The following is a 26,257-nucleotide window of genomic DNA, read 5'->3' on the forward strand; positions in this document are numbered from 1 at the left end:
TAATACCAGAGGTAGGATCTCTCTAATGCTGTTTAATACCAGAGGTAGGATCTCTCTAATGCTGTTAATACCAGAGGTAGGATCTCTCTAATGCTGTTTAATACCAGAGGTAGGATCTCTCTAATGCTGTTTAATACCAGAGGTAGGATCTCTCTAATGCTGTTTAATACCAGAGATAGGATCTCTCTAATGCTGTTTAATACCAGAGATAGGATCTCTCTAATGCTGTTTAATACCAGAGGTAGGATCTCTCTAATGCAGTTTAATACCAGAGGTAGGATCTCTCTAATGCAGTTTAATACCAGAGGTAGGATCTCTCTAATGCAGTTTAATGCCAGAGGTAGGATCTCTCTAATGCTGTTAATACCAGAGGTAGGATCTCTCTAATGCTGTTAATATAATATAATAATATATGCCATTTAGCAGACGCTTTTATCCAAAGCGACTTACAGTCATGTGTGCATACAGAGGTAGGATCTCTCTAATGCAGTTTAATACCAGAGGTAGGATCTCTCTAATGCAGTTTAATACCAGAGGTAGGATCTCTCTAATGCAGTTTAATACCAGAGGTAGGATCTCTCTAATGCTGTTAATGCCAGAGGTAGGATCTCTCTAATGCTGTTTAATACCAGAGGTAGGATCTCTCTAATGCTGTTTAATACCAGAGGTAGGATCTCTCTAATGCTGTTAATACCAGAGGTAGGATCTCTCTAATGCTGTTTAATGCCAGAGGTAGGATCTCTCTAATGCTGTTAATACCAGAGGTAGGATCTCTCTAATGCTGTTTAATGCCAGAGGTAGGATCTCTCTAATGCTGTTTAATACCAGAGGTAGGATCTCTCTAATGCTGTTTAATACCAGAGGTAGGATCTCTCTAATGCTGTTTAATGCCAGAGGTAGGATCTCTCTAATGCTGTTTAATACCAGAGGTAGGATCTCTCTAATGCTGTTTAATACCAGAGGTAGGATCTCTCTAATGCTGTTTAATGCCAGAGGTAGGATCTCTCTAATGCTGTTTAATACCAGAGGTAGGATCTCTCTAATGCTGTTTAATACCAGAGGTAGGATCTCTCTAATGCTGTTTAATACCAGAGATAGGATCTCTCTAATGCTGTTTAATACCAGAGGTAGGATCTCTCTAATGCAGTTTAATACCAGAGGTAGGATCTCTCTAATGCAGTTTAATACCAGAGGTAGGATCTCTCTAATGCAGTTTAATGCCAGAGGTAGGATCTCTCTAATGCTGTTAATACCAGAGGTAGGATCTCTCTAATGCAGTTTAATACCAGAGGTAGGATCTCTCTAATGCAGTTTAATACCAGAGGTAGGATCTCTCTAATGCAGTTTAATACCAGAGGTAGGATCTCTCTAATGCTGTTAATGCCAGAGGTAGGATCTCTCTAATGCTGTTTAATACCAGAGGTAGGATCTCTCTAATGCTGTTTAATACCAGAGGTAGGATCTCTCTAATGCTGTTAATACCAGAGGTAGGATCTCTCTAATGCTGTTTAATGCCAGAGGTAGGATCTCTCTAATGCTGTTAATACCAGAGGTAGGATCTCTCTAATGCTGTTAATACCAGAGGTAGGATCTCTCTAATGCTGTTTAATACCAGAGGTAGGATCTCTCTAATGCTGTTTAATACCAGAGGTAGGATCTCTCTAATGCAGTTTAATACCAGAGGTAGGATCTCTCTAATGCAGTTTAATACCAGAGGTAGGATCTCTCTAATGCAGTTTAATACCAGAGGTAGGATCTCTCTAATGCTGTTAATGCCAGAGGTAGGATCTCTCTAATGCTGTTTAATACCAGAGGTAGGATCTCTCTAATGCTGTTTAATACCAGAGGTAGGATCTCTCTAATGCTGTTAATACCAGAGGTAGGATCTCTCTAATGCTGTTTAATGCCAGAGGTAGGATCTCTCTAATGCTGTTAATACCAGAGGTAGGATCTCTCTAATGCTGTTTAATGCCAGAGGTAGGATCTCTCTAATGCTGTTTAATACCAGAGGTAGGATCTCTCTAATGCTGTTTAATACCAGAGGTAGGATCTCTCTAATGCTGTTTAATGCCAGAGGTAGGATCTCTCTAATGCTGTTTAATACCAGAGGTAGGATCTCTCTAATGCTGTTTAATACCAGAGGTAGGATCTCTCTAATGCTGTTTAATGCCAGAGGTAGGATCTCTCTAATGCTGTTTAATACCAGAGGTAGGATCTCTCTAATGCTGTTTAATAGCAGAGGTAGGATCTCTCTAATGCTGTTTAATGCCAGAGGTAGGATCTCTCTAATGCTGTTTAATACCAGAGGTAGGATCTCTCTAATGCTGTTTAATGCCAGAGGTAGGATCTCTCTAATGCTGTTTAATACCAGAGATAGGATCTCTCTAATGCTGTTTAATACCAGAGGTAGGATCTCTCTAATGCAGTTTAATACCAGAGGTAGGATCTCTCTAATGCAGTTTAATACCAGAGGTAGGATCTCTCTAATGCAGTTTAATGCCAGAGGTAGGATCTCTCTAATGCTGTTAATACCAGAGGTAGGATCTCTCTAATGCAGTTTAATACCAGAGGTAGGATCTCTCTAATGCAGTTTAATACCAGAGGTAGGATCTCTCTAATGCAGTTTAATACCAGAGGTAGGATCTCTCTAATGCTGTTAATGCCAGAGGTAGGATCTCTCTAATGCTGTTTAATACCAGAGGTAGGATCTCTCTAATGCTGTTTAATACCAGAGGTAGGATCTCTCTAATGCTGTTAATACCAGAGGTAGGATCTCTCTAATGCTGTTTAATGCCAGAGGTAGGATCTCTCTAATGCTGTTAATACCAGAGGTAGGATCTCTCTAATGCTGTTTAATACCAGAGGTAGGATCTCTCTAATGCTGTTTAATACCAGAGGTAGGATCTCTCTAATGCTGTTTAATACCAGAGGTAGGATCTCTCTAATGCTGTTTAATACCAGAGGTAGGATCTCTCTAATGCTGTTTAATACCAGAGGTAGGATCTCTCTAATGCTGTTAATACCAGAGGTAGGATCTCTCTAATGCAGTTTAATACCAGAGGTAGGATCTCTCTAATGCTGTTTAATACCAGAGGTAGGATCTCTCTAATGCTGTTTAATACCAGAGGTAGGATCTCTCTAATGCAGTTTAATACCAGAGGTAGGATCTCTCTAATGCTGTTTAATACCAGAGGTAGGATCTCTCTAATGCTGTTAATGCCAGAGGTAGGATCTCTCTAATGCTGTTTAATACCAGAGGTAGGATCTCTCTAATGCTGTCCTGTAGTTAATACCAGAGGTAGGATCTCTCTAATGCTGTTAATACCAGAGGTAGGATCTCTCTAATGCTGTTAATGCCAGAGGTAGGATCTCTCTAATGCTGTTTAATACCAGAGGTAGGATCTCTCTAATGCTGTCCTGTAGTTAATACCAGAGGTAGGATCTCTCTAATGCTGTTAATACCAGAGGTAGGATCTCTCTAACGCTGTTAATACCAGAGGTAGGATCTCTCTAATGCTGTTTAATACCAGAGGTAGGATCTCTCTAACGCTGTTAATACCAGAGGTAGGATCTCTCTAATGCTGTTAATACCAGAGGTAGGATCTCTCTAATGCTGTTTAATACCAGAGGTAGGATCTCTCTAATGCTGTTTAATACCAGAGGTAGGATCTCTCTAATGCTGTTTAATACCAGAGGTAGGATCTCTCTAATGCTGTTAATACCAGAGGTAGGATCTCTCTAATGCAGTTTAATACCAGAGGTAGGATCTCTCTAATGCTGTTTAATACCAGAGGTAGGATCTCTCTAATGCTGTTTAATACCAGAGGTAGGATCTCTCTAATGCAGTTTAATACCAGAGGTAGGATCTCTCTAATGCTGTTTAATACCAGAGGTAGGATCTCTCTAATGCTGTTAATACCAGAGGTAGGATCTCTCTAATGCTGTTTAATACCAGAGGTAGGATCTCTCTAATGCTGTTTAATACCAGAGGTAGGATCTCTCTAATGCTGTTTAATACCAGAGGTAGGATCTCTCTAATGCAGTTTAATACCAGAGGTAGGATCTCTCTAATGCAGTTTAATACCAGAGGTAGGATCTCTCTAATGCAGTTTAATACCAGAGGTAGGATCTCTCTAATGCTGTTAATGCCAGAGGTAGGATCTCTCTAATGCTGTTTAATACCAGAGGTAGGATCTCTCTAATGCTGTTTAATACCAGAGGTAGGATCTCTCTAATGCTGTTAATACCAGAGGTAGGATCTCTCTAATGCTGTTTAATGCCAGAGGTAGGATCTCTCTAATGCTGTTAATACCAGAGGTAGGATCTCTCTAATGCTGTTTAATGCCAGAGGTAGGATCTCTCTAATGCTGTTTAATACCAGAGGTAGGATCTCTCTAATGCTGTTTAATACCAGAGGTAGGATCTCTCTAATGCTGTTTAATGCCAGAGGTAGGATCTCTCTAATGCTGTTTAATACCAGAGGTAGGATCTCTCTAATGCTGTTTAATACCAGAGGTAGGATCTCTCTAATGCTGTTTAATGCCAGAGGTAGGATCTCTCTAATGCTGTTTAATACCAGAGGTAGGATCTCTCTAATGCTGTTTAATAGCAGAGGTAGGATCTCTCTAATGCTGTTTAATGCCAGAGGTAGGATCTCTCTAATGCTGTTTAATACCAGAGGTAGGATCTCTCTAATGCTGTTTAATGCCAGAGGTAGGATCTCTCTAATGCTGTTTAATACCAGAGATAGGATCTCTCTAATGCTGTTTAATACCAGAGGTAGGATCTCTCTAATGCAGTTTAATACCAGAGGTAGGATCTCTCTAATGCAGTTTAATACCAGAGGTAGGATCTCTCTAATGCAGTTTAATGCCAGAGGTAGGATCTCTCTAATGCTGTTAATACCAGAGGTAGGATCTCTCTAATGCAGTTTAATACCAGAGGTAGGATCTCTCTAATGCAGTTTAATACCAGAGGTAGGATCTCTCTAATGCAGTTTAATACCAGAGGTAGGATCTCTCTAATGCTGTTAATGCCAGAGGTAGGATCTCTCTAATGCTGTTTAATACCAGAGGTAGGATCTCTCTAATGCTGTTTAATACCAGAGGTAGGATCTCTCTAATGCTGTTAATACCAGAGGTAGGATCTCTCTAATGCTGTTTAATGCCAGAGGTAGGATCTCTCTAATGCTGTTAATACCAGAGGTAGGATCTCTCTAATGCTGTTTAATACCAGAGGTAGGATCTCTCTAATGCTGTTTAATACCAGAGGTAGGATCTCTCTAATGCTGTTTAATACCAGAGGTAGGATCTCTCTAATGCTGTTTAATACCAGAGGTAGGATCTCTCTAATGCTGTTAATACCAGAGGTAGGATCTCTCTAATGCAGTTTAATACCAGAGGTAGGATCTCTCTAATGCTGTTTAATACCAGAGGTAGGATCTCTCTAATGCTGTTTAATACCAGAGGTAGGATCTCTCTAATGCAGTTTAATACCAGAGGTAGGATCTCTCTAATGCTGTTTAATACCAGAGGTAGGATCTCTCTAATGCTGTTTAATACCAGAGATAGGATCTCTCTAATGCTGTTTAATACCAGAGGTAGGATCTCTCTAATGCAGTTTAATACCAGAGGTAGGATCTCTCTAATGCAGTTTAATACCAGAGGTAGGATCTCTCTAATGCAGTTTAATGCCAGAGGTAGGATCTCTCTAATGCTGTTAATACCAGAGGTAGGATCTCTCTAATGCAGTTTAATACCAGAGGTAGGATCTCTCTAATGCAGTTTAATACCAGAGGTAGGATCTCTCTAATGCAGTTTAATACCAGAGGTAGGATCTCTCTAATGCTGTTAATGCCAGAGGTAGGATCTCTCTAATGCTGTTTAATACCAGAGGTAGGATCTCTCTAATGCTGTTTAATACCAGAGGTAGGATCTCTAATGCTGTTAATACCAGAGGTAGGATCTCTCTAATGCTGTTTAATGCCAGAGGTAGGATCTCTCTAATGCTGTTAATACCAGAGGTAGGATCTCTCTAATGCTGTTTAATACCAGAGGTAGGATCTCTCTAATGCTGTTTAATACCAGAGGTAGGATCTCTCTAATGCTGTTTAATACCAGAGGTAGGATCTCTCTAATGCTGTTTAATACCAGAGGTAGGATCTCTCTAATGCTGTTTAATACCAGAGGTAGGATCTCTCTAATGCTGTTTAATACCAGAGGTAGGATCTCTCTAATGCTGTTAATGCCAGAGGTAGGATCTCTCTAATGCTGTTTAATACCAGAGGTAGGATCTCTCTAATGCTGTCCTGTAGTTAATACCAGAGGTAGGATCTCTCTAATGCTGTTTAATACCAGAGGTAGGATCTCTCTAATGCAGTTTAATACCAGAGGTAGGATCTCTCTAATGCTGTTTAATACCAGAGGTAGGATCTCTCTAATGCTGTTAATGCCAGAGGTAGGATCTCTCTAATGCTGTTTAATACCAGAGGTAGGATCTCTCTAATGCTGTCCTGTAGTTAATACCAGAGGTAGGATCTCTCTAATGCTGTTAATACCAGAGGTAGGATCTCTCTAATGCTGTTAATGCCAGAGGTAGGATCTCTCTAATGCTGTTTAATACCAGAGGTAGGATCTCTCTAATGCTGTCCTGTAGTTAATACCAGAGGTAGGATCTCTCTAATGCTGTTAATACCAGAGGTAGGATCTCTCTAACGCTGTTAATACCAGAGGTAGGATCTCTCTAATGCTGTTTAATACCAGAGGTAGGATCTCTCTAACGCTGTTAATACCAGAGGTAGGATCTCTCTAATGCTGTTAATACCAGAGGTAGGATCTCTCTAATGCTGTTTAATACCAGAGGTAGGATCTCTCTAATGCTGTTTAATACCAGAGGTAGGATCTCTCTAATGCTGTTTAATACCAGAGGTAGGATCTCTCTAATGCTGTTAATACCAGAGGTAGGATCTCTCTAATGCAGTTTAATACCAGAGGTAGGATCTCTCTAATGCTGTTTAATACCAGAGGTAGGATCTCTCTAATGCTGTTTAATACCAGAGGTAGGATCTCTCTAATGCAGTTTAATACCAGAGGTAGGATCTCTCTAATGCTGTTTAATACCAGAGGTAGGATCTCTCTAATGCTGTTAATGCCAGAGGTAGGATCTCTCTAATGCTGTTTAATACCAGAGGTAGGATCTCTCTAATGCTGTTAATGCCAGAGGTAGGATCTCTCTAATGCTGTTTAATACCAGAGGTAGGATCTCTCTAATGCTGTTAATGCCAGAGGTAGGATCTCTCTAATGCTGTTTAATACCAGAGGTAGGATCTCTCTAATGCTGTCCTGTAGTTAATACCAGAGGTAGGATCTCTCTAATGCTGTTAATACCAGAGGTAGGATCTCTCTAATGCTGTTAATGCCAGAGGTAGGATCTCTCTAATGCTGTTTAATACCAGAGGTAGGATCTCTCTAATGCTGTCCTGTAGTTAATACCAGAGGTAGGATCTCTCTAATGCTGTTAATACCAGAGGTAGGATCTCTCTAACGCTGTTAATACCAGAGGTAGGATCTCTCTAATGCTGTTTAATACCAGAGGTAGGATCTCTCTAACGCTGTTAATACCAGAGGTAGGATCTCTCTAATGCTGTTTAATACCAGAGGTAGGATCTCTCTAATGCTGTTTAATACCAGAGGTAGGATCTCTCTAATGCTGTTAATACCAGAGGTAGGATCTCTCTAATGCAGTTTAATACCAGAGGTAGGATCTCTCTAATGCAGTTTAATACCAGAGGTAGGATCTCTCTAATGCAGTTTAATACCAGAGGTAGGATCTCTCTAATGCTGTTAATGCCAGAGGTAGGATCTCTCTAATGCTGTTTAATACCAGAGGTAGGATCTCTCTAATGCTGTTTAATACCAGAGGTAGGATCTCTCTAATGCTGTTAATACCAGAGGTAGGATCTCTCTAATGCTGTTTAATGCCAGAGGTAGGATCTCTCTAATGCTGTTAATACCAGAGGTAGGATCTCTCTAATGCTGTTTAATACCAGAGGTAGGATCTCTCTAATGCTGTTTAATACCAGAGGTAGGATCTCTCTAATGCTGTTTAATACCAGAGGTAGGATCTCTCTAATGCTGTTTAATACCAGAGGTAGGATCTCTCTAATGCTGTTTAATACCAGAGGTAGGATCTCTCTAATGCTGTTAATACCAGAGGTAGGATCTCTCTAATGCAGTTTAATACCAGAGGTAGGATCTCTCTAATGCTGTTTAATACCAGAGGTAGGATCTCTCTAATGCTGTTTAATACCAGAGGTAGGATCTCTCTAATGCAGTTTAATACCAGAGGTAGGATCTCTCTAATGCTGTTTAATACCAGAGGTAGGATCTCTCTAATGCTGTTAATGCCAGAGGTAGGATCTCTCTAATGCTGTTTAATACCAGAGGTAGGATCTCTCTAATGCTGTCCTGTAGTTAATACCAGAGGTAGGATCTCTCTAATGCTGTTAATACCAGAGGTAGGATCTCTCTAATGCTGTTAATGCCAGAGGTAGGATCTCTCTAATGCTGTTTAATACCAGAGGTAGGATCTCTCTAATGCTGTCCTGTAGTTAATACCAGAGGTAGGATCTCTCTAATGCTGTTAATACCAGAGGTAGGATCTCTCTAATGCTGTTAATACCAGAGGTAGGATCTCTCTAATGCTGTTTAATACCAGAGGTAGGATCTCTCTAATGCTGTTAATACCAGAGGTAGGATCTCTCTAATGCTGTTAATACCAGAGGTAGGATCTCTCTAATGCTGTTTAATACCAGAGGTAGGATCTCTCTAATGCTGTTTAATACCAGAGGTAGGATCTCTCTAATGCTGTTTAATACCAGAGGTAGGATCTCTCTAATGCTGTTTAATACCAGAGGTAGGATCTCTCTAATGCAGTTTAATACCAGAGGTAGGATCTCTCTAATGCTGTTTAATACCAGAGGTAGGATCTCTCTAATGCTGTTTAATACCAGAGGTAGGATCTCTCTAATGCTGTTTAATACCAGAGGTAGGATCTCTCTAATGCTGTTTAATACCAGAGGTAGGATCTCTCTAATGCTGTTAATACCAGAGGTAGGATCTCTCTAATGCTGTTTAATACCAGAGGTAGGATCTCTCTAATGCTGTTTAATACCAGAGGTAGGATCTCTCTAATGCTGTTTAATACCAGAGGTAGGATCTCTCTAATGCAGTTTAATACCAGAGGTAGGATCTCTCTAATGCAGTTTAATACCAGAGGTAGGATCTCTCTAATGCAGTTTAATACCAGAGGTAGGATCTCTCTAATGCTGTTAATGCCAGAGGTAGGATCTCTCTAATGCTGTTTAATACCAGAGGTAGGATCTCTCTAATGCTGTTTAATACCAGAGGTAGGATCTCTCTAATGCTGTTTAATACCAGAGGTAGGATCTCTCTAATGCTGTTTAATACCAGAGGTAGGATCTCTCTAATGCTGTTAATACCAGAGGTAGGATCTCTCTAATGCTGTTTAATGCCAGAGGTAGGATCTCTCTAATGCTGTTTAATACCAGAGGTAGGATCTCTCTAATGCTGTTTAATACCAGAGGTAGGATCTCTCTAATGCTGTTTAATGCCAGAGGTAGGATCTCTCTAATGCTGTTTAATACCAGAGGTAGGATCTCTCTAATGCTGTTTAATACCAGAGGTAGGATCTCTCTAATGCTGTTTAATGCCAGAGGTAGGATCTCTCTAATGCTGTTTAATACCAGAGGTAGGATCTCTCTAATGCTGTTTAATAGCAGAGGTAGGATCTCTCTAATGCTGTTTAATGCCAGAGGTAGGATCTCTCTAATGCTGTTTAATACCAGAGGTAGGATCTCTCTAATGCTGTTTAATGCCAGAGGTAGGATCTCTCTAATGCTGTTTAATACCAGAGGTAGGATCTCTCTAATGCTGTTTAATACCAGAGGTAGGATCTCTCTAATGCAGTTTAATACCAGAGGTAGGATCTCTCTAATGCTGTTTAATGCCAGAGGTAGGATCTCTCTAATGCTGTTAATACCAGAGGTAGGATCTCTCTAATGCTGTTTAATACCAGAGGTAGGATCTCTCTAATGCTGTTTAATACCAGAGGTAGGATCTCTCTAATGCAGTTTAATACCAGAGGTAGGATCTCTCTAATGCTGTTTAATACCAGAGGTAGGATCTCTCTAATGCTGTTTAATACCAGAGGTAGGATCTCTCTAATGCTGTTTAATACCAGAGGTAGGATCTCTCTAATGCTGTTAATACCAGAGGTAGGATCTCTCTAATGCTGTTTAATGCCAGAGGTAGGATCTCTCTAATGCTGTTTAATACCAGAGGTAGGATCTCTCTAATGCTGTTTAATACCAGAGGTAGGATCTCTCTAATGCTGTTTAATACCAGAGGTAGGATCTCTCTAATGCTGTTTAATACCAGAGGTAGGATCTCTCTAATGCTGTTTAATACCAGAGGTAGGATCTCTCTAATGCTGTTTAATACCAGAGGTAGGATCTCTCTAATGCTGTTAATACCAGAGGTAGGATCTCTCTAATGCTGTTTAATACCAGAGGTAGGATCTCTCTAATGCTGTTTAATACCAGAGGTAGGATCTCTCTAATGCTGTTTAATACCAGAGGTAGGATCTCTCTAATGCAGTTTAATACCAGAGGTAGGATCTCTCTAATGCTGTTTAATACCAGAGGTAGGATCTCTCTAATGCTGTTAATGCCAGAGGTAGGATCTCTCTAATGCTGTTTAATACCAGAGGTAGGATCTCTCTAATGCTGTCCTGTAGTTAATACCAGAGGTAGGATCTCTCTAATGCTGTTAATACCAGAGGTAGGATCTCTCTAATGCTGTTAATGCCAGAGGTAGGATCTCTCTAATGCTGTTTAATACCAGAGGTAGGATCTCTCTAATGCTGTCCTGTAGTTAATACCAGAGGTAGGATCTCTCTAATGCTGTTAATACCAGAGGTAGGATCTCTCTAATGCTGTTAATACCAGAGGTAGGATCTCTCTAATGCTGTTTAATACCAGAGGTAGGATCTCTCTAATGCTGTCTGTTAATACCAGAGGTAGGATCTCTCTAATGCTGTTAATACCAGAGGTAGGATCTCTCTAATGCTGTTTAATACCAGAGGTAGGATCTCTCTAATGCTGTTTAATACCAGAGGTAGGATCTCTCTAATGCTGTTTAATACCAGAGGTAGGATCTCTCTAATGCTGTTAATACCAGAGGTAGGATCTCTCTAATGCAGTTTAATACCAGAGGTAGGATCTCTCTAATGCTGTTTAATACCAGAGGTAGGATCTCTCTAATGCTGTTTAATACCAGAGGTAGGATCTCTCTAATGCAGTTTAATACCAGAGGTAGGATCTCTCTAATGCTGTTTAATACCAGAGGTAGGATCTCTCTAATGCTGTTAATGCCAGAGGTAGGATCTCTCTAATGCTGTTTAATACCAGAGGTAGGATCTCTCTAATGCTGTTAATGCCAGAGGTAGGATCTCTCTAATGCTGTTTAATACCAGAGGTAGGATCTCTCTAATGCTGTTAATGCCAGAGGTAGGATCTCTCTAATGCTGTTTAATACCAGAGGTAGGATCTCTCTAATGCTGTCCTGTAGTTAATACCAGAGGTAGGATCTCTCTAATGCTGTTAATACCAGAGGTAGGATCTCTCTAATGCTGTTAATGCCAGAGGTAGGATCTCTCTAATGCTGTTTAATACCAGAGGTAGGATCTCTCTAATGCTGTCCTGTAGTTAATACCAGAGGTAGGATCTCTCTAATGCTGTTAATACCAGAGGTAGGATCTCTCTAACGCTGTTAATACCAGAGGTAGGATCTCTCTAATGCTGTTTAATACCAGAGGTAGGATCTCTCTAACGCTGTTAATACCAGAGGTAGGATCTCTCTAATGCTGTTTAATACCAGAGGTAGGATCTCTCTAATGCTGTTTAATACCAGAGGTAGGATCTCTCTAATGCTGTTAATACCAGAGGTAGGATCTCTCTAATGCTGTTTAATACCAGAGGTAGGATCTCTCTAATGCTGTTTAATACCAGAGGTAGGATCTCTCTAATGCTGTTAATACCAGAGGTAGGATCTCTCTAATGCTGTTAATGCCAGAGGTAGGATCTCTCTAATGCTGTTTAATACCAGAGGTAGGATCTCTCTAATGCTGTTTAATACCAGAGGTAGGATCTCTCTAATGCTGTTAATACCAGAGGTAGGATCTCTCTAATGCTGTTAATACCAGAGGTAGGATCTCTCTAATGCTGTTTAATACCAGAGGTAGGATCTCTCTAATGCTGTTTAATACCAGAGGTAGGATCTCTCTAATGCTGTTTAATACCAGAGGTAGGATCTCTCTAATGCTGTTAATACCAGAGGTAGGATCTCTCTAATGCTGTTTAATACCAGAGGTAGGATCTCTCTAATGCTGTTTAATACCAGAGGTAGGATCTCTCTAATGCTGTTTAATACCAGAGGTAGGATCTCTCTAATGCTGTTTAATACCAGAGGTAGGATCTCTCTAATGCTGTTTAATACCGTGATATCATAAATGTGATCGGTGACAGCTAACAGATAGATGTGGAAATGTCTCTGCTCTACCCAAAATAACAACCAACTAATTGCAGCATTTTACCGCAAAAATGGAAGAAGCAAGTGGAAGAGGGACAAAGTAAAGAACTTGTCTTGTCGACTCTGCATTAAGAGACCAAAACTGGTTCACGAAAATTGCGATGAATAAAAAATATATACCCGTTTAATTTAAGGACCGAACGATGTTTAGCGATGCCATATAGATGAGAAAATAGTTGGAGATTTTGGATGTACCGATTCCACGGCTCATGGTTTAAAACATATTCAAAACATAATTTTTCCATTTAAATTATTGTTATATTATATATATATATATATGGGGGGATACAACCTTCTCAGCTCTGCAGATTTGGCTGTGAAGAGACAGAGTCATTAGGTCATTTGTTTTGGTACTGTCCATATGTAACTCGTTTTTGGTCACAGGTCCAGGAATGGCTGAAGAATTACAACATTTACCTGGAGCTAAGTCTGGGTGATCTGAAAAGTCAATCTTATCAGTAATATAATAATTATTTTAGCAAAAAAAAAAATTGTTTTTTAAATCTTTAATTTACAATCTGTAGAAACTTAGAGAATAGAAAGGTTCAGAACTTGTAAAACAACACAGTTAAACATAGTAGAAATTCAATCTGGATGGTATTGTCTGTGTCTTTTATGTGTGTATGTATGGGAATGTGTATATATTTGTATGTACAGTGGGGCAAAAAAGTATTTAGTCAGCCACCAATTGTGCAAGTTCTCCCACTTAAAAAGATGAGAGAGGCCTGTAATTTTCATCATAGGTACACTTCAACTATGACAGACAAAATGAAAAACCAGAAAATCACATTGTAGGATTTTTAATGAATTTATTTGCAAATTATGGTGGAAAATAAGTATAATCTCTGCAGCACTTCACCAATCAGCTCTTTATGGTAGAGTGGCCAGACGGAAGCCACTCCTCAGTAAAAGGCACATTACAGCCCGCTTGGAGTTTTCCAAAAGGCACCTAAAGGACTCTCAGATCATGAGAAACAACATTCTCTGGTTTGATGAAACCAAGATGGAACTCTTTGGCCTGAATGCCAAGTGTGACGTCTTGAGGAAGCCAGGCACCATCCGTACGGTGAAGCCTGGTGGTTGCAGCATCACGCTGTGGGGATGTTTTTCAGCGGCAGGGACTGGGAGACTAGTCAGGATCGAGAGAAAGATGAACGGAGCAAAGTAGAGATCCTTGATGAAAACCTTCTAATATTAAGTGACAAAAGTACAGTAGGAGCCAAAATGTCCTTTCAGTCGGTGCTACCCTAGAAAATAATACATTATAAAGGTCTCATAATAGTTGATCTTTGAGCTTTTTCATCAAAGTTGTTATTAAGTGTCAGCGGCGTTGATTGAATCTGGAGACTGAGTCTTAGTGGTCAAATGGAGGGAGAAGAGATGGCCATGGTTTCAAAATGTGTTAAATAATGGATCTATTTTACTGTTTTAATCTTTCAACTCTATTCATGCTTAATTTACTGTGTTACTCTACCTAGGGTTGTAAAATGACTGCTACCTAGGGTTGTAAAATGACTGCTACCTAGGGTTGTAAAATTACTGCTACCTAGGGTTGTAAAATTACTGCTACCTAGGGTTGTAAAATGACTGCTACCTAGGGTTGTAAAATTACTGCTACATAGGGTTGTAAAATTACTGCTACCTAGGGTTGTAAAATTACTGCTACCTAGGGTTGTAAAATTACTGTTACCTAGGGTTGTAAAATTACTGCTACCTAGGGTTGTAAAATTACTGCTACCTAGGGTTGTAAAATTACTGCTACCTAGGGTTGTAAAATGACTGCTACCTAGGGTTGTAAAATGACTGTGTTACTGCTACCTAGGGTTGTAAAACGACTGAAACCTTGGGTTGTAAAATGACTGCGTTACTGCTACCTAGGGTTGTAAAATGACTGCTACCTAGGGTTGTAAAATGACTGCTACCTAGGGTTGTACATTACTGCTACCTAGGGTTGTAAAATGACTGTTCCTAGTTACTGCTACCTAGGGTTGTAAATGACTGCTACCTAGGGTTGTAAATGACTGCTACCTAGGGTTGTAAATGACTGCTACCTAGGGTTGTAAAATGACTGCTACCTAGGGTTGTAAAATTACTGCTACCTAGGGTTGTAAAATTACTGCTACCTAGGGTTGTAAAATGACTGCTACCTAGGGTTGTAAAATGACTGCTACCTAGGGTTGTAAAATGACTGTGTTACTGCTACCTAGGGTTGTAAATCGACTGAAACCTTGGGTTGTAAAATGACTGCGTTACTGCTACCTAGGGTTGTAAAATGACTGCTACCTAGGGTTGTAAAATGACTGCTACCTAGGGTTGTACATTACTGCTACCTAGGGTTGTAAATGACTGCTTCCTAGGGTTGTAAAATGACTGCTACCTAGGGTTGTACATTACTGCTACCTAGGGTTATAAATGACTGCTACCTAGGGTTGTAAATGACTGCTACCTAGGGTTGTAAAATGACTGCTACCTAGGGTTGTAAAATGACTGCTACCTAGGGTTGTAAAATTACTGCTACCTAGGGTTGTAAAATAACTGCTACCTAGGGTTGTAAAATAACTGCTACCTAGGGTTGTAAAATGACTGCTACCTAGGGTTGTAAAATGACTGCTACCTAGGGTTGTAAAATTACTGCTACCTAGGGTTGTAAATGACTGCTACCTAGGGTTGTAAATGACTGCTACCTAGGGTTGTCAAATGACTGCTACCTAGGGTTGTAAATGACTGCTACCTAGGGTTGTAAAATGACTGCTACCTAGGGTTGTAAATGACTGCTACCTAGGGTTGTAAATGACTGTAACTTTCCCCACGTTCCCTGGATTTCCCCTCATAATTCCAGGAATCTTCCACCCAGGAATTGTTGGTACACTACTGTTACCACATGCATGTTTTTTCCAACAGGCCCTGGGATTTGATCCCAGAGCGGATGACTACATTCTCAAAGCCGTTGGAATATTTGGTGGATTTTACCTGCTGTTCTTCACAGAGAAAGTACTGAAGATGGCACTAAGAACAGAGCATGAGGTATTGTCTGCTTTAAACCATTTAAACAGCATATATATACATATATTTATATACATATATACATATACATCTCTGGGCATCTAGCCAATGTCATTTCCTGTCTGTACATCTCTGGTCATCTAGCCAATGTCATTTCCTGTCTGTACATCTCTGGTCATCTAGCCAGCGTCATTTCCTGTCTGTACATCTCTGGTCATCTAGCCAAATTTCCTGTCTGTACATCTCTGGTCATCTAAATGATTTCCTGTCTGTACATCTCTGGTCATCTAGCCAGCGTCATTTCCTGTCTGTACATCTCTGGTCATCTAGCCAATGTCATTTCCTGTCTGTACATCTCTGGTCATCTAGCCAGCGTCATTTCCTGTCTGTACATATCTGGTCATCTAGCCAGCATCATTTCCTGTCTGTACATCTCTGGTCATCTAGCCAGCGTCTCTGTATGTTTACCATAGGGCCCTGGTCAGAGCTCGTACAGGGAGTACTGTAGGGTACCCTTTGAGACATACCCATGTTCTCATTTTTTAATCACAAACTATGTATAAAAAATTATGTCTTTGCAGCATGGCCACAGCTGTTCTGTGCCTGTACTGTGTCGATTTGACCAGGCTTCGTTTATTGTCTCTCTGTACATCTATCATCTTTGTCCTGTATCTAGTATATTTAACATATTTGTCCTGTCTCTAGTATGTTTAACATCTTTGTCCTGTCTCTAGTATGTTTAACATCTTTGTCCTGTCTCTGTATATTTAACATCTTTGTCCTGTCTCTGTATATTTAACATCTTTGTCCTGTCTCTGTATATTTAACATCTTTGTCCTGTCTCTGTATATTTAACATCTTTGTCCTGTCTCTGTATATTTAACATCTTTGTCCTCTCTCTGTATATTTAACATCTTTGTCCTGTCTCTGTATATTTAACATCTTTGTCCTCTCTCTGTATATTTAACATCTTTGTCCTGTCTCTGTATGTTTAACTTCTTTGTCCTCTCTCTGTATATTTAACATCTTTGTCCTGTCTCTGTATATTTAACATCTTTGTCCTGTCTCTGCCATATTTAACATCTTTGTCCTGTCTCTGTATATTTAACATCTTTGTCCTGTTTCTGTATATTTAACATCTTTGTCTGGTCATCTATATTTAACATCTTTGTCCTGTCTCTGTATATTTAACATCTTTGTCCTGTCTCTGTATCATCTTTGTCCTGTCTCTGTATATTTAACATCTTTGTCCTCTGTATATTTAACATCTTTGTCCTGTCTCTGTATGTTTAACATCTTTGTCCTGACATCTGTATATTTAACATCTTTGTTTGTCTCTGTATATTTAACATCTTTGTCAAACTATGTTTAAAATCTTTGTCCTGTCTCTGCATATTTAACATCTTTGTCCTGTCTCTGTATGTCCTGTCTCTGTATATTTAACATCTTTGTCCTGTCTCTGTATATTTAACATCTTTGTCCTGTCTCTGTATATTTAACATCTTTGTCTTGTCTCTGTATATTTAACATCTTTGTCTTGTCTCTGTATATTTAACATCTTTGTCCTGTCTCTGTATATTTAACATCTTTGTCCTGTATCTAGTATATTTAACATATTTGTCCTGTCTCTGTATATTTAACATCTTTGTCTTGTCTCTGTATATTTAACATCTTTGTCCTGTCTCTGTATATTTAACATCTTTGTCCTGTCTCTGTATATTTAACATCTTTGTCCTGTCTCTGTATATTTAACATCTTTGTCCTGTCTCTGTATATTTAACATCTTTGTCCTGTCTCTGTATATTTAACATCTTTGTCCTCTCTCTGTATATTTAACATCTGTGTCCTCTCTCTGTATATTTAACATCTTTGTCCTGTCTCTAGTATGTTTAACATCTTTGTCCTGTCTCTGTATATTTAACATCTTTGTCCTGTCTCTGTATATTTAACATCTTTGTCCTGTCTCTGTATATTTAACATCTTTGTCCTGTCTCTGTATATTTAACATCTTTGTCCTGTCTCTGTATATTTAACATCTTTGTCCTGTCTCTGTATATTTAACATCTTTGTCCTCTCTCTGTATATTTAACATCTTTGTCCTGTCTCTGTATATTTAACATCTTTGTCCTCTCTCTGTATATTTAACATCTTTGTCCTGTCTCTGTATGTTTAACTTCTTTGTCCTCTCTCTGTATATTTAACATCTTTGTCCTGTCTCTGTATATTTAACATCTTTGTCCTGTCTCTGTATATTTAACATCTTTGTCCTGTCTCTGTATATTTAACATCTTTGTCCTGTTTCTGTATATTTAACATCTTTGTCCTCTCTCTGTATATTTAACATCTTTGTCCTGTCTCTGTATATTTAACATCTTTGTCCTGTCTCTGTATGTTTAACATCTTTGTCCTGTCTCTGTATATTTAACATCTTTGTCTTGTCTCTGTATATTTAACATCTTTGTCCTGTCTCTGTATATTTAACATCTTTGTCCTGTCTCTGTATATTTAACATCTTTGTCCTGTCTCTGTATATTTAACATCTTTGTCCTGTCTCTGTATATTTAACATCTTTGTCCTGTCTCTGTATATTTAACATCTTTGTCCTGTCTCTGTATATTTAACATCTTTGTCTTGTCTCTGTATATTTAACATCTTTGTCTTGTCTCTGTATATTTAACATCTTTGTCTTGTCTCTGTATATTTAACATCTTTGTCCTCTCTCTGTATATTTAACATCTTTGTCCTGTCTCTGTATATTTAACATCTTTGTCCTGTCTCTGTATATTTAACATCTTTGTCCTGTCTCTGTATATTTAACATCTTTGTCCTGTCTCTGTATATTTAACATCTTTGTCCTGTCTCTGTATATTTAACATCTTTGTCCTGTCTCTGTATATTTAACATCTTTGTCCTGTCTCTGTATATTTAACATCTTTGTCCTGTCTCTGTATATTTAACATCTTTGTCCTGTCTCTGTATATTTAACATCTTTGTCCTGTCTCTGTATATTTAACATCTTTGTCCTGTCTCTGTATATTTAACATCTTTGTCCTGTCTCTCCAGCAGTAACCTTAAGGCTGCATCCCAAATTACACCCTATTCCAAATGTAGTACACTTCTTTTGACCGCAGCCAATAGGAACAGGGTGCGCCATCTGGAATACACAAATGCTCTCTTTTTAACCCTCTTCTTTGTCCTGCCTCTGCAGCATGGCCACAGTCACTTCTCTCCTCCAGGTCAACTGAGGCAGAACTCTCTCCAGAATGGAGATGTGTCTGAGAAGAAAGAGTCTATCACCATGACGACGTGTACCATCAGCAGCATCGGTACAGACAACACCAGCCCAGACGCTCCAGTGTCATCCACGGAACCACCACCTCAGGTACCACCACCTCAGGTACCACCACCTCAGGTACCACCACCTCAGGTACCACCACCTCAGGTACCACCACCTCAGGTACCACCACCTCAGGTACCACCACCTCAGGTACCAGCTCTGACGTTTCCTATAGGTACTGACATCAGGTCAGCTTCCCCTAATCCTAACCTAAACTACAAAGAATACAAACCTGACCCCAAATAGTGGCAACTTCATCCTTCACCGGCTATCAAGCAGTATTCTGTTCACTAGACAGAAAACAGGAGACAACATTTTGAAAGGGAGGAAGTACTTCTGTGTATTTGTCGAACAAGAACTAATTTGTTTAGTGTCCGTAAAAATGTTTGCTACTTTGGGCTCTGAACACGACCCAGGTGTCAGTCACACTGTCTGTAGCCTGTCTGTGGCTGTCTGTGGCTGTCTGTGGCTATCTGTAGCCTGTCTGTAGCCTGTCTGTGGCTGTCTGTAGCCTGTCGGTGGCTGTCTGTAGCCTGTCTGTAGCCTGTCTGTAGCCTGTCTGTGGCTGTCTGTAGCCTGTCTGTAGCCTGTCTATGGCTATCTGTAGCCTGTCGGTGGCTCTGAACACGACCCAGGTGTGAGTCACACTGTCTGTAGTTGTCTGTAGCCTGTCTGTAGCCTGTCTGTAGCTGTCTGTAGCCTGTCTGTAGCCTGTCTGTGGCTGTCTGTAGCCTGTCTGTAGCCTGTCTATGGCTATCGGTAGCCTGTCTGCGGCTCTGAACACGACCCAGGTGTGAGTCACACTGTCTGTAGCTGTCTGTAGCCTGTCTGTAGCCTGTCTGTAGCCTGTCTGTGGCTGTCTGTAGCCTGTCTGTGGTTGTCTGTAGCCTGTCTGTTGCTGTCTGTAGCTGTCTGTATCTTGTCTGTGGCTGTCTGTAGCTGTTTGTAGCCTGTCTGTGGCTGTCTGTAGCCTGTCTGTGGCTCTGAACACGACCCAGGTGTGAGTCACACTGTCTGTAGCCTGTCTGTGGCTGTCTGTGGCTGTCTTTAGCCTGTCTGTAGCCTGTCTGTGGCTGTCTGTGGCTATCTGTAGCCTGTCTGTGGCTGTCTGTAGCCTGTCTGTAGCCTGTCTGTAGCCTGTCTGTAGCCTGTCTGTATCTGTCTGTAGCCTGTCTGTAGCCTTCTGTGGCTGTCTGTAGCCTGTCTGTGGCTGTCTGTAGCTTGTCTGTGGCTGCCTGTAGCTGTCTGTAGCCTGTCTGTGGCTGTCTGTAGCCTGAATGTGGCTGTCTGTAGCCTGTCTGTGGCTCTGAACACGACCCAGGTGTGAGTCACACTGTCTGTAGCCTGTCTGTGGCTGTCTGTGGCTATCTGTAGCCTGTCTGTAGCCTGTCTGTGGCTGTCTGTAGCATGTATGTAGCCTGTCTGTGGCTGTCTGTAGCCTGTCTGTAGCCTGTCTGTGGCTGTCTGTAGCCTGTCTGTAGCTGTCTGTAGCCTGTGTGTAGCCTGTCTATGGCTATATGTACCCTGTCTGTGGCTCTGAACACGACCCAGGTGTGAGTCACACTGTCTGTAGCCTGTCTGTAGCCTGTCTGTAGCCTGTCTGTGGCTGTCTGTAGCCTGTCTGTAGCCTGTCTATGGCTATGTGTAGCCTGTCTGTGGCTCTGAACACGACCCAGGTGTGAGTCACACTGTCTGTAGCTGTCTGTAGCTGTCTGTTGCCTGTCTGTGGCTGTCTGTAGCCTGTCTGTGGCTGTCTGTAGCCTGTCTGTGGCTGTCTGTAGTCTGTCTGTAGCCTGTCTATGGCTATCTGTAGCCTGTCTGTGGCTCTGAACACGACCCAGGTGTGAGTCACACTGTCTGTAGCTGTCTGTAGCCTGTCTGTAGCCTGTCTGTAGCCTGTCTGTGGCTGTCTGTAGCCTGTCTATGGCTATCTGTAGCCTGTCTGTGGCTCTGAACACGACCCAGGTGTGAGTCACACTGTCTGTAGCTGTCTGTAGCCTGTCTGTAGCCTGTCTGTAGCCTGTCTGTGGCTGTCTGTGGCCTGTCTGTAGCCTGTCTATGGCTATCTGTAGCCTGTCTGCGGCTCTGAACACGACCCAGGTGTGAGTCACAGTGTCTGTAGCTGCCTGTAGCCTGTCTGTGGTTGTCTGTAGCTGTCTGTAGCTTGTCTGTGGCTGTCTGTAGCTGTCTGTAGCCTGTCTGTAGCTGTCTGTAGCCTGTCTGTGGCTCTGAACACGACCCAGGTGTGAGTCACACTGTCTGTAGCTTGTCTGTGGTTGTCTGTGGCTGTCTTTAGCCTGTCTGTAGCCTGTATGTGGCTGTCTGTTGCTGTCTGTAGCCTGTCTGTAGCCTGTCTGTGGCTGTCTGTAGCCTGTCTGTGGCTGTCTATAGCCTGTCTGTAGCCTGTCTGTGGCTGTCTGTAGCCTGTCTGTAGCTGTCTGTAGCCTGTCTGTAGCCTGTCTATAGCTATCTGTAGCCTGTTTGTGGCTCTGAACACGACCCAGGTGTGAGTCACACTGTCTGTAGCTGTCTGTAGCCTGTCTGTAGCCTGTCTGTGGCTGTGTGTGGCTGTCTGTAGCCTGTCTGTAGCCTGTCTATGGCTATCTGTAGCCTGTCTGTGGCTCTGAACACGACCCAGGTGTGAGTCACACTGACTGCAGCTTTCTGTAGCCTGTCTGTAGCCTTCTGTGGCTGTCTGTAGCCTGTCTGTGGCTGTCTGTAGCCTGTCTGTGGCTGTCTGTAGCTTGTCTGTGCCTGTCTGTGGCTGTCTATAGCCTGTCTGTGGCTGTCTGTAGCCTGTCTGTGGCTCTGAACACGACCCAGGTGTGAGTCACACTGTCTGTAGCCTGTCTGTAGCCTGTCTGTAGCCTGCCTGTAGCTTGTCTGTGGCTGTCTGTAGCCTGTCTGTGGCTGTCTGTAGCCTGTCTGTGGCTGTCTGTAGCGTATCTGTAGCCTGTCTATGGCTATCTGTAGCCTGTCTGTTGCTCTGAACACGACCCAGGTGTGAGTCTGTGCTCAACTGACCTTGAACAGTCATAGCTGTCTATGGCTATCTGTAGCCTGTCTGTGGCTGTCTGTAGCCTGTCTGTGGCTGTCTATAGCCTGTCTGTGGCTTGTCTGTAGCATGTCTGTAGCTTGTCTGTAGCCTGTCTGTAGCCTGTCTGTAGCTTGTCTGTAGCCTGTCTGTAGCTTGTCTGTAGCTTGTCTGTAGCCTGTCTGTAGCGTGTCTGTAGCCTGTTTGTAGCCTGTCTGTGGCTGTCTGTAGCCTGTCTGTGGCTGTCTGTAGCGTATCTGTAGCCTGTCTATGGCTATCTGTAGCCTGTCTGTTGCTCTGAACACGACCCAGGTGTGAGTCTGTGCTCAACTGACCTTGAACAGTCATAGCTGTCTATGGCTATCTGTAGCCTGTCGGTGGCTGTCTGTAGCCTGTCTGTGGCTGTCTATAGCCTGTCTGTGGCTTGTCTGTAGCATGTCTGTAGCTTGTCTGTAGCCTGTCTGTAGCCTGTCTGTAGCTTGTCTGTAGCCTGTCTGTAGCTTGTCTGTAGCTTGTCTGTAGCCTGTCTGTAGCGTGTCTGTAGCCTGTTTGTAGCTTGTCTGTGGCTGTCTGTAGCTGTCTGTAGCCTGTCTGTGGCTGTCTGTGGCTGTCTGTGGCTGTCTGTAGCTGTCTGTGGCTGTCTGTAGCCTGTCTGTGGCTGTCTGTAGCTGTCTATGGCTATCTGTAGCCTGTCTGTGGCTGTCTGTAGCCTGTCTATGGCTGTCTGTGGCTGTCTGTAGCTGTCTGTGGCTGTCTGTAGCCTGTCTGTGGCTTGTCTGTAGCATGTCTGTAGCTTGTCTGTAGCCTGTCTGTAGCCTGTCTGTAGCTTGTCTGTAGCCTGTCTGTAGCCTGTCTGTGGCTGTCTGTGGCTGTCTGTGGCTGTCTGTAGCCTGTCTGTGGCTGTCTGTAGCTGTCTATGGCTATCTGTAGCCTGTCTGTGGCTGTCTGTAGCCTGTCTATGGCTGTCTGTGGCTGTCTGTAGCTGTCTGTGGCTGTCTATAGCCTGTCTGTGGCTTGTCTGTAGCATGTCTGTAGCTTGTCTGTAGCCTGTCTGTAGCCTGTCTGTAGCTTGTCTGTAGCCTGTCTGTAGCTTGTCTGTAGCTTGTCTGTAGCCTGTCTGTAGCGTGTCTGTAGCCTGTTTGTAGCTTGTCTGTGGCTGTCTGTAGCTGTCTGTAGCCTGTCTGTGGCTGTCTGTGGCTGTCTGTGGCTGTCTGTAGCTGTCTGTGGCTGTCTGTAGCCTGTCTGTGGCTGTCTGTAGCTGTCTATGGCTATCTGTAGCCTGTCTGTGGCTGTCTGTTACCTGTCTATGGCTGTCTGTGGCTGTCTGTAGCTGTCTGTGGCTGTCTGTAGCCTGTCTGTGGCTGTCTGTAGCCTGTCTGTGGCTGTCTGTGGCTGTCTGTGGCGTATCTGCAGCCTGTCGGTGGCTGTCTGTAGCCTGTCTGTGGCTGTCTGTGGCTGTCTGTAGCTGTCTATGGCTGTCTGTATTCTGTTTGTGGCTGTCTGTAGCCCGTCTGTAGCCTGCCGGTGGCTGTCTGTATCCTGTCTGTAGCCTGTCTATATCCTGTCTGTAGCCTGTCTGTATCCTGTCTGTAGCCTGTCTGTATCCTGTCTGTATCCTGTCTGTAGCCTGTCTATATCCTGTCTGTAGCCTGTCTGTAACCTGTCTATAGCCTGTCTGTAACCTGTCTGTATCCTGTCTGTAGCCTGTCTATATCCTGTCTGTAGCCTGTCTGTAACCTGTCTGTGGCTTTCTCACCAAAGACAGAGGGGTTAGACGGGGTTCAATGAGAGAGGTCAATACTCACAGTAGTAACACAGTAGTAACACAGTAGTAACACAGTAGTAACACAGTAGTAACACCGTAGTAACACCGTAATAACACAGTAGTAACACAGTAGTAACACAGTAGTAACACAGTAATAACGCAGTAGTAACGCCGTAGTAACGCCGTAGTAACACAGTAGTAACGCCGTAGTAACACAGTAGTAACACAGTAATAACACAGTAATAACACAGTAGTAACACAGTAGTAACAGTAATAACGCAGTAATAACACAGTAACACAGTAGTAACACAGTAATAACACAGTAGTAACACAGTAGTAACGCCGTAGTAACACAGTAGTAACACAGTAATAACACAGTAATAACACAGTAGTAACACAGTAGTAACACAGTAATAACACAGTAATAACACAGTAATAACGCCGTAGTAACGCCGTAGTAACGCCGTAGTAACACAGTAGTAACACAGTAATAACACAGTAATAACACAGTAGTAACACAGTAATAACACCGTAATAACAGTAATAACACAGTAGTAACACAGTAATAACAGTAATAACACAGTAGTAACACAGTAGTAACACAGTAATACCACAGTAGTAACAGTAATAACGCAGTAATAACACAGTAATAACGCAGTAATAACACAGTAGTAACACAGTAATAACACAGTAATAACACAGTAGTAACACAGTAATAACACAGTAATAACAGTAATAACACAGTAGTAACGCCGTAATAACACCGTAATAACACAGTAGTAACACAGTAATAACACAGTAATAACACAGTAGTAACAGTAATAACGCAGTAATAACACAGTAATAACACAGTAGTAACACAGTAATAACACAGTAGTAACACAGTAATAACACAGTAGTAACACAGTAATAACAGTAATAACACAGTAATAACACAGTAATAACAGTAATAACACAGTAGTAACACAGTAGTAACACAGTAGTAACAGTAATAACGCAGTAATAACACAGTAATAACACAGTAGTAACACAGTAATAACACAGTAATAACACAGTAATAACACAGTAGTAACACCGTAATAACAGTAATAACACAGTAATAACACAGTAATAACACAGTAGTAACACAGTAATAACACAGTAGTAACACAGTAATAACACAGTAGTAACACAGTAATAACAGTAATAACACAGTAATAACACAGTAATAACAGTAATAACACAGTAGTAACACAGTAATAACACAGTAGTAACGCCGCAGTAACACAGTAATAACACAGTAATAACACAGTAATAACGCCGTAGTAACGTAACAGTAGTAACACAGTAGTAACACAGTAATAACACAGTAATAACACAGTAGTAACACAGTAATAACACAGTAGTAACACAGTAATAACACAGTAATAACACAGTAATAACAGTAATAACACAGTAATAACACAGTAGTAACACAGTAATAACACAGTAGTAACACAGTAGTAACACAGTAATAACATAACAGAAATATGACAAACACATAGATGGCCTGCAACAGGGATCACCTGTTGCAGGTGATGTATTGAGTGTATTGTCATATCAGTGTATTGATATCAAACCACCCGCGGGACACACTGGGGCCTGTGGGATGCCAGTTGGAGCATCCTGACCTAGAACGACATTTACAGCAGCGCTGAGTATTACGCTTAGTTATTTATTGAGCTGTTATCTGTGACGTTATTGACTGGGGAAATCATGTTAATTATTAATGTATAACCATTAGTTCTCTGGCTCAAGTGGAGGAGTCTGGCCTTGTTGCACATCACAGATACTGAGCAAAATGGACGAGACAGCCGCCGTCACACAGGAGACTATGAACAGAGTCCCATTTCCCTTAGCCCTGTGTGACAGCGGCATTGGGACTGATCACAGGCCTGCGTATCCTAGACTCTTGATAAAAGCAAGAATTGTCTCGCTTGTACACAAAGACGGCTTGTTCTGGCCTGGGCCAATAAGGAGTTGGTTTGTCACAGCAGTAGAGAAGCTACCGACCGACCGTGTTGTTTACATTCTGCATCAGATTGTTATTTACATACTGCATCAGATTGTTGTTTACATACTGCATCAGATTGTTGTTTACATACTGCATCAGATTGTTGTTTACATACTGCATCCGATTGTTATTTACATACTGCATCAGATTGTTGTTTACATACTGCATCAGATTGTTGTTTACATACTGCATCAGACTGTTGTTGTGTTTCTTTTCAGATTGAAGTGAAAAAAACAAACAGAATTCTGTTACATAGTAAACGTGTTATATAGTAAATATATTGTATTATTTAGGGTATGACATATTATATAGTAAATATATATATTTACTAGGCTATAACATACAGTAAAAATATGTTATATTAATTAGGATATTACATATTATATAGTAAATATATGTTATATTAATTAGGATATTA

General features: G+C 41.4%; 1 protein-coding gene across 9 annotated transcripts in view; it reads left to right on the forward strand.

Moving 5' to 3' along the window:
- Positions 1-26,257, forward strand: part of slc39a8 (solute carrier family 39 member 8) — a 46,907-nt gene that overhangs the window by 16,286 nt on the left and 4,364 nt on the right. For 2 of the 9 annotated variants that reach the window (XM_046367597.1, XM_046367598.1), the window contains exons 4-5: positions 15,570-15,692; positions 18,880-19,098. In XM_046367597.1, coding sequence (XP_046223553.1) covers positions 15,570-15,692; positions 18,880-19,098 — 342 coding nt within the window. Of the gene's footprint in view, positions 1-15,569; positions 15,693-18,879; positions 19,129-26,257 lie in introns of all 9 variants that reach the window. The other 7 variants (XM_046367599.1, XM_046367600.1, XM_046367601.1 and 4 more) reach the window with 4 other exon arrangements.

The sequence above is a fragment of the Oncorhynchus gorbuscha genome, linkage group LG10 (genome assembly GCF_021184085.1).
Source record: "Oncorhynchus gorbuscha isolate QuinsamMale2020 ecotype Even-year linkage group LG10, OgorEven_v1.0, whole genome shotgun sequence".
NCBI lineage: Eukaryota > Metazoa > Chordata > Actinopteri > Salmoniformes > Salmonidae > Oncorhynchus > Oncorhynchus gorbuscha.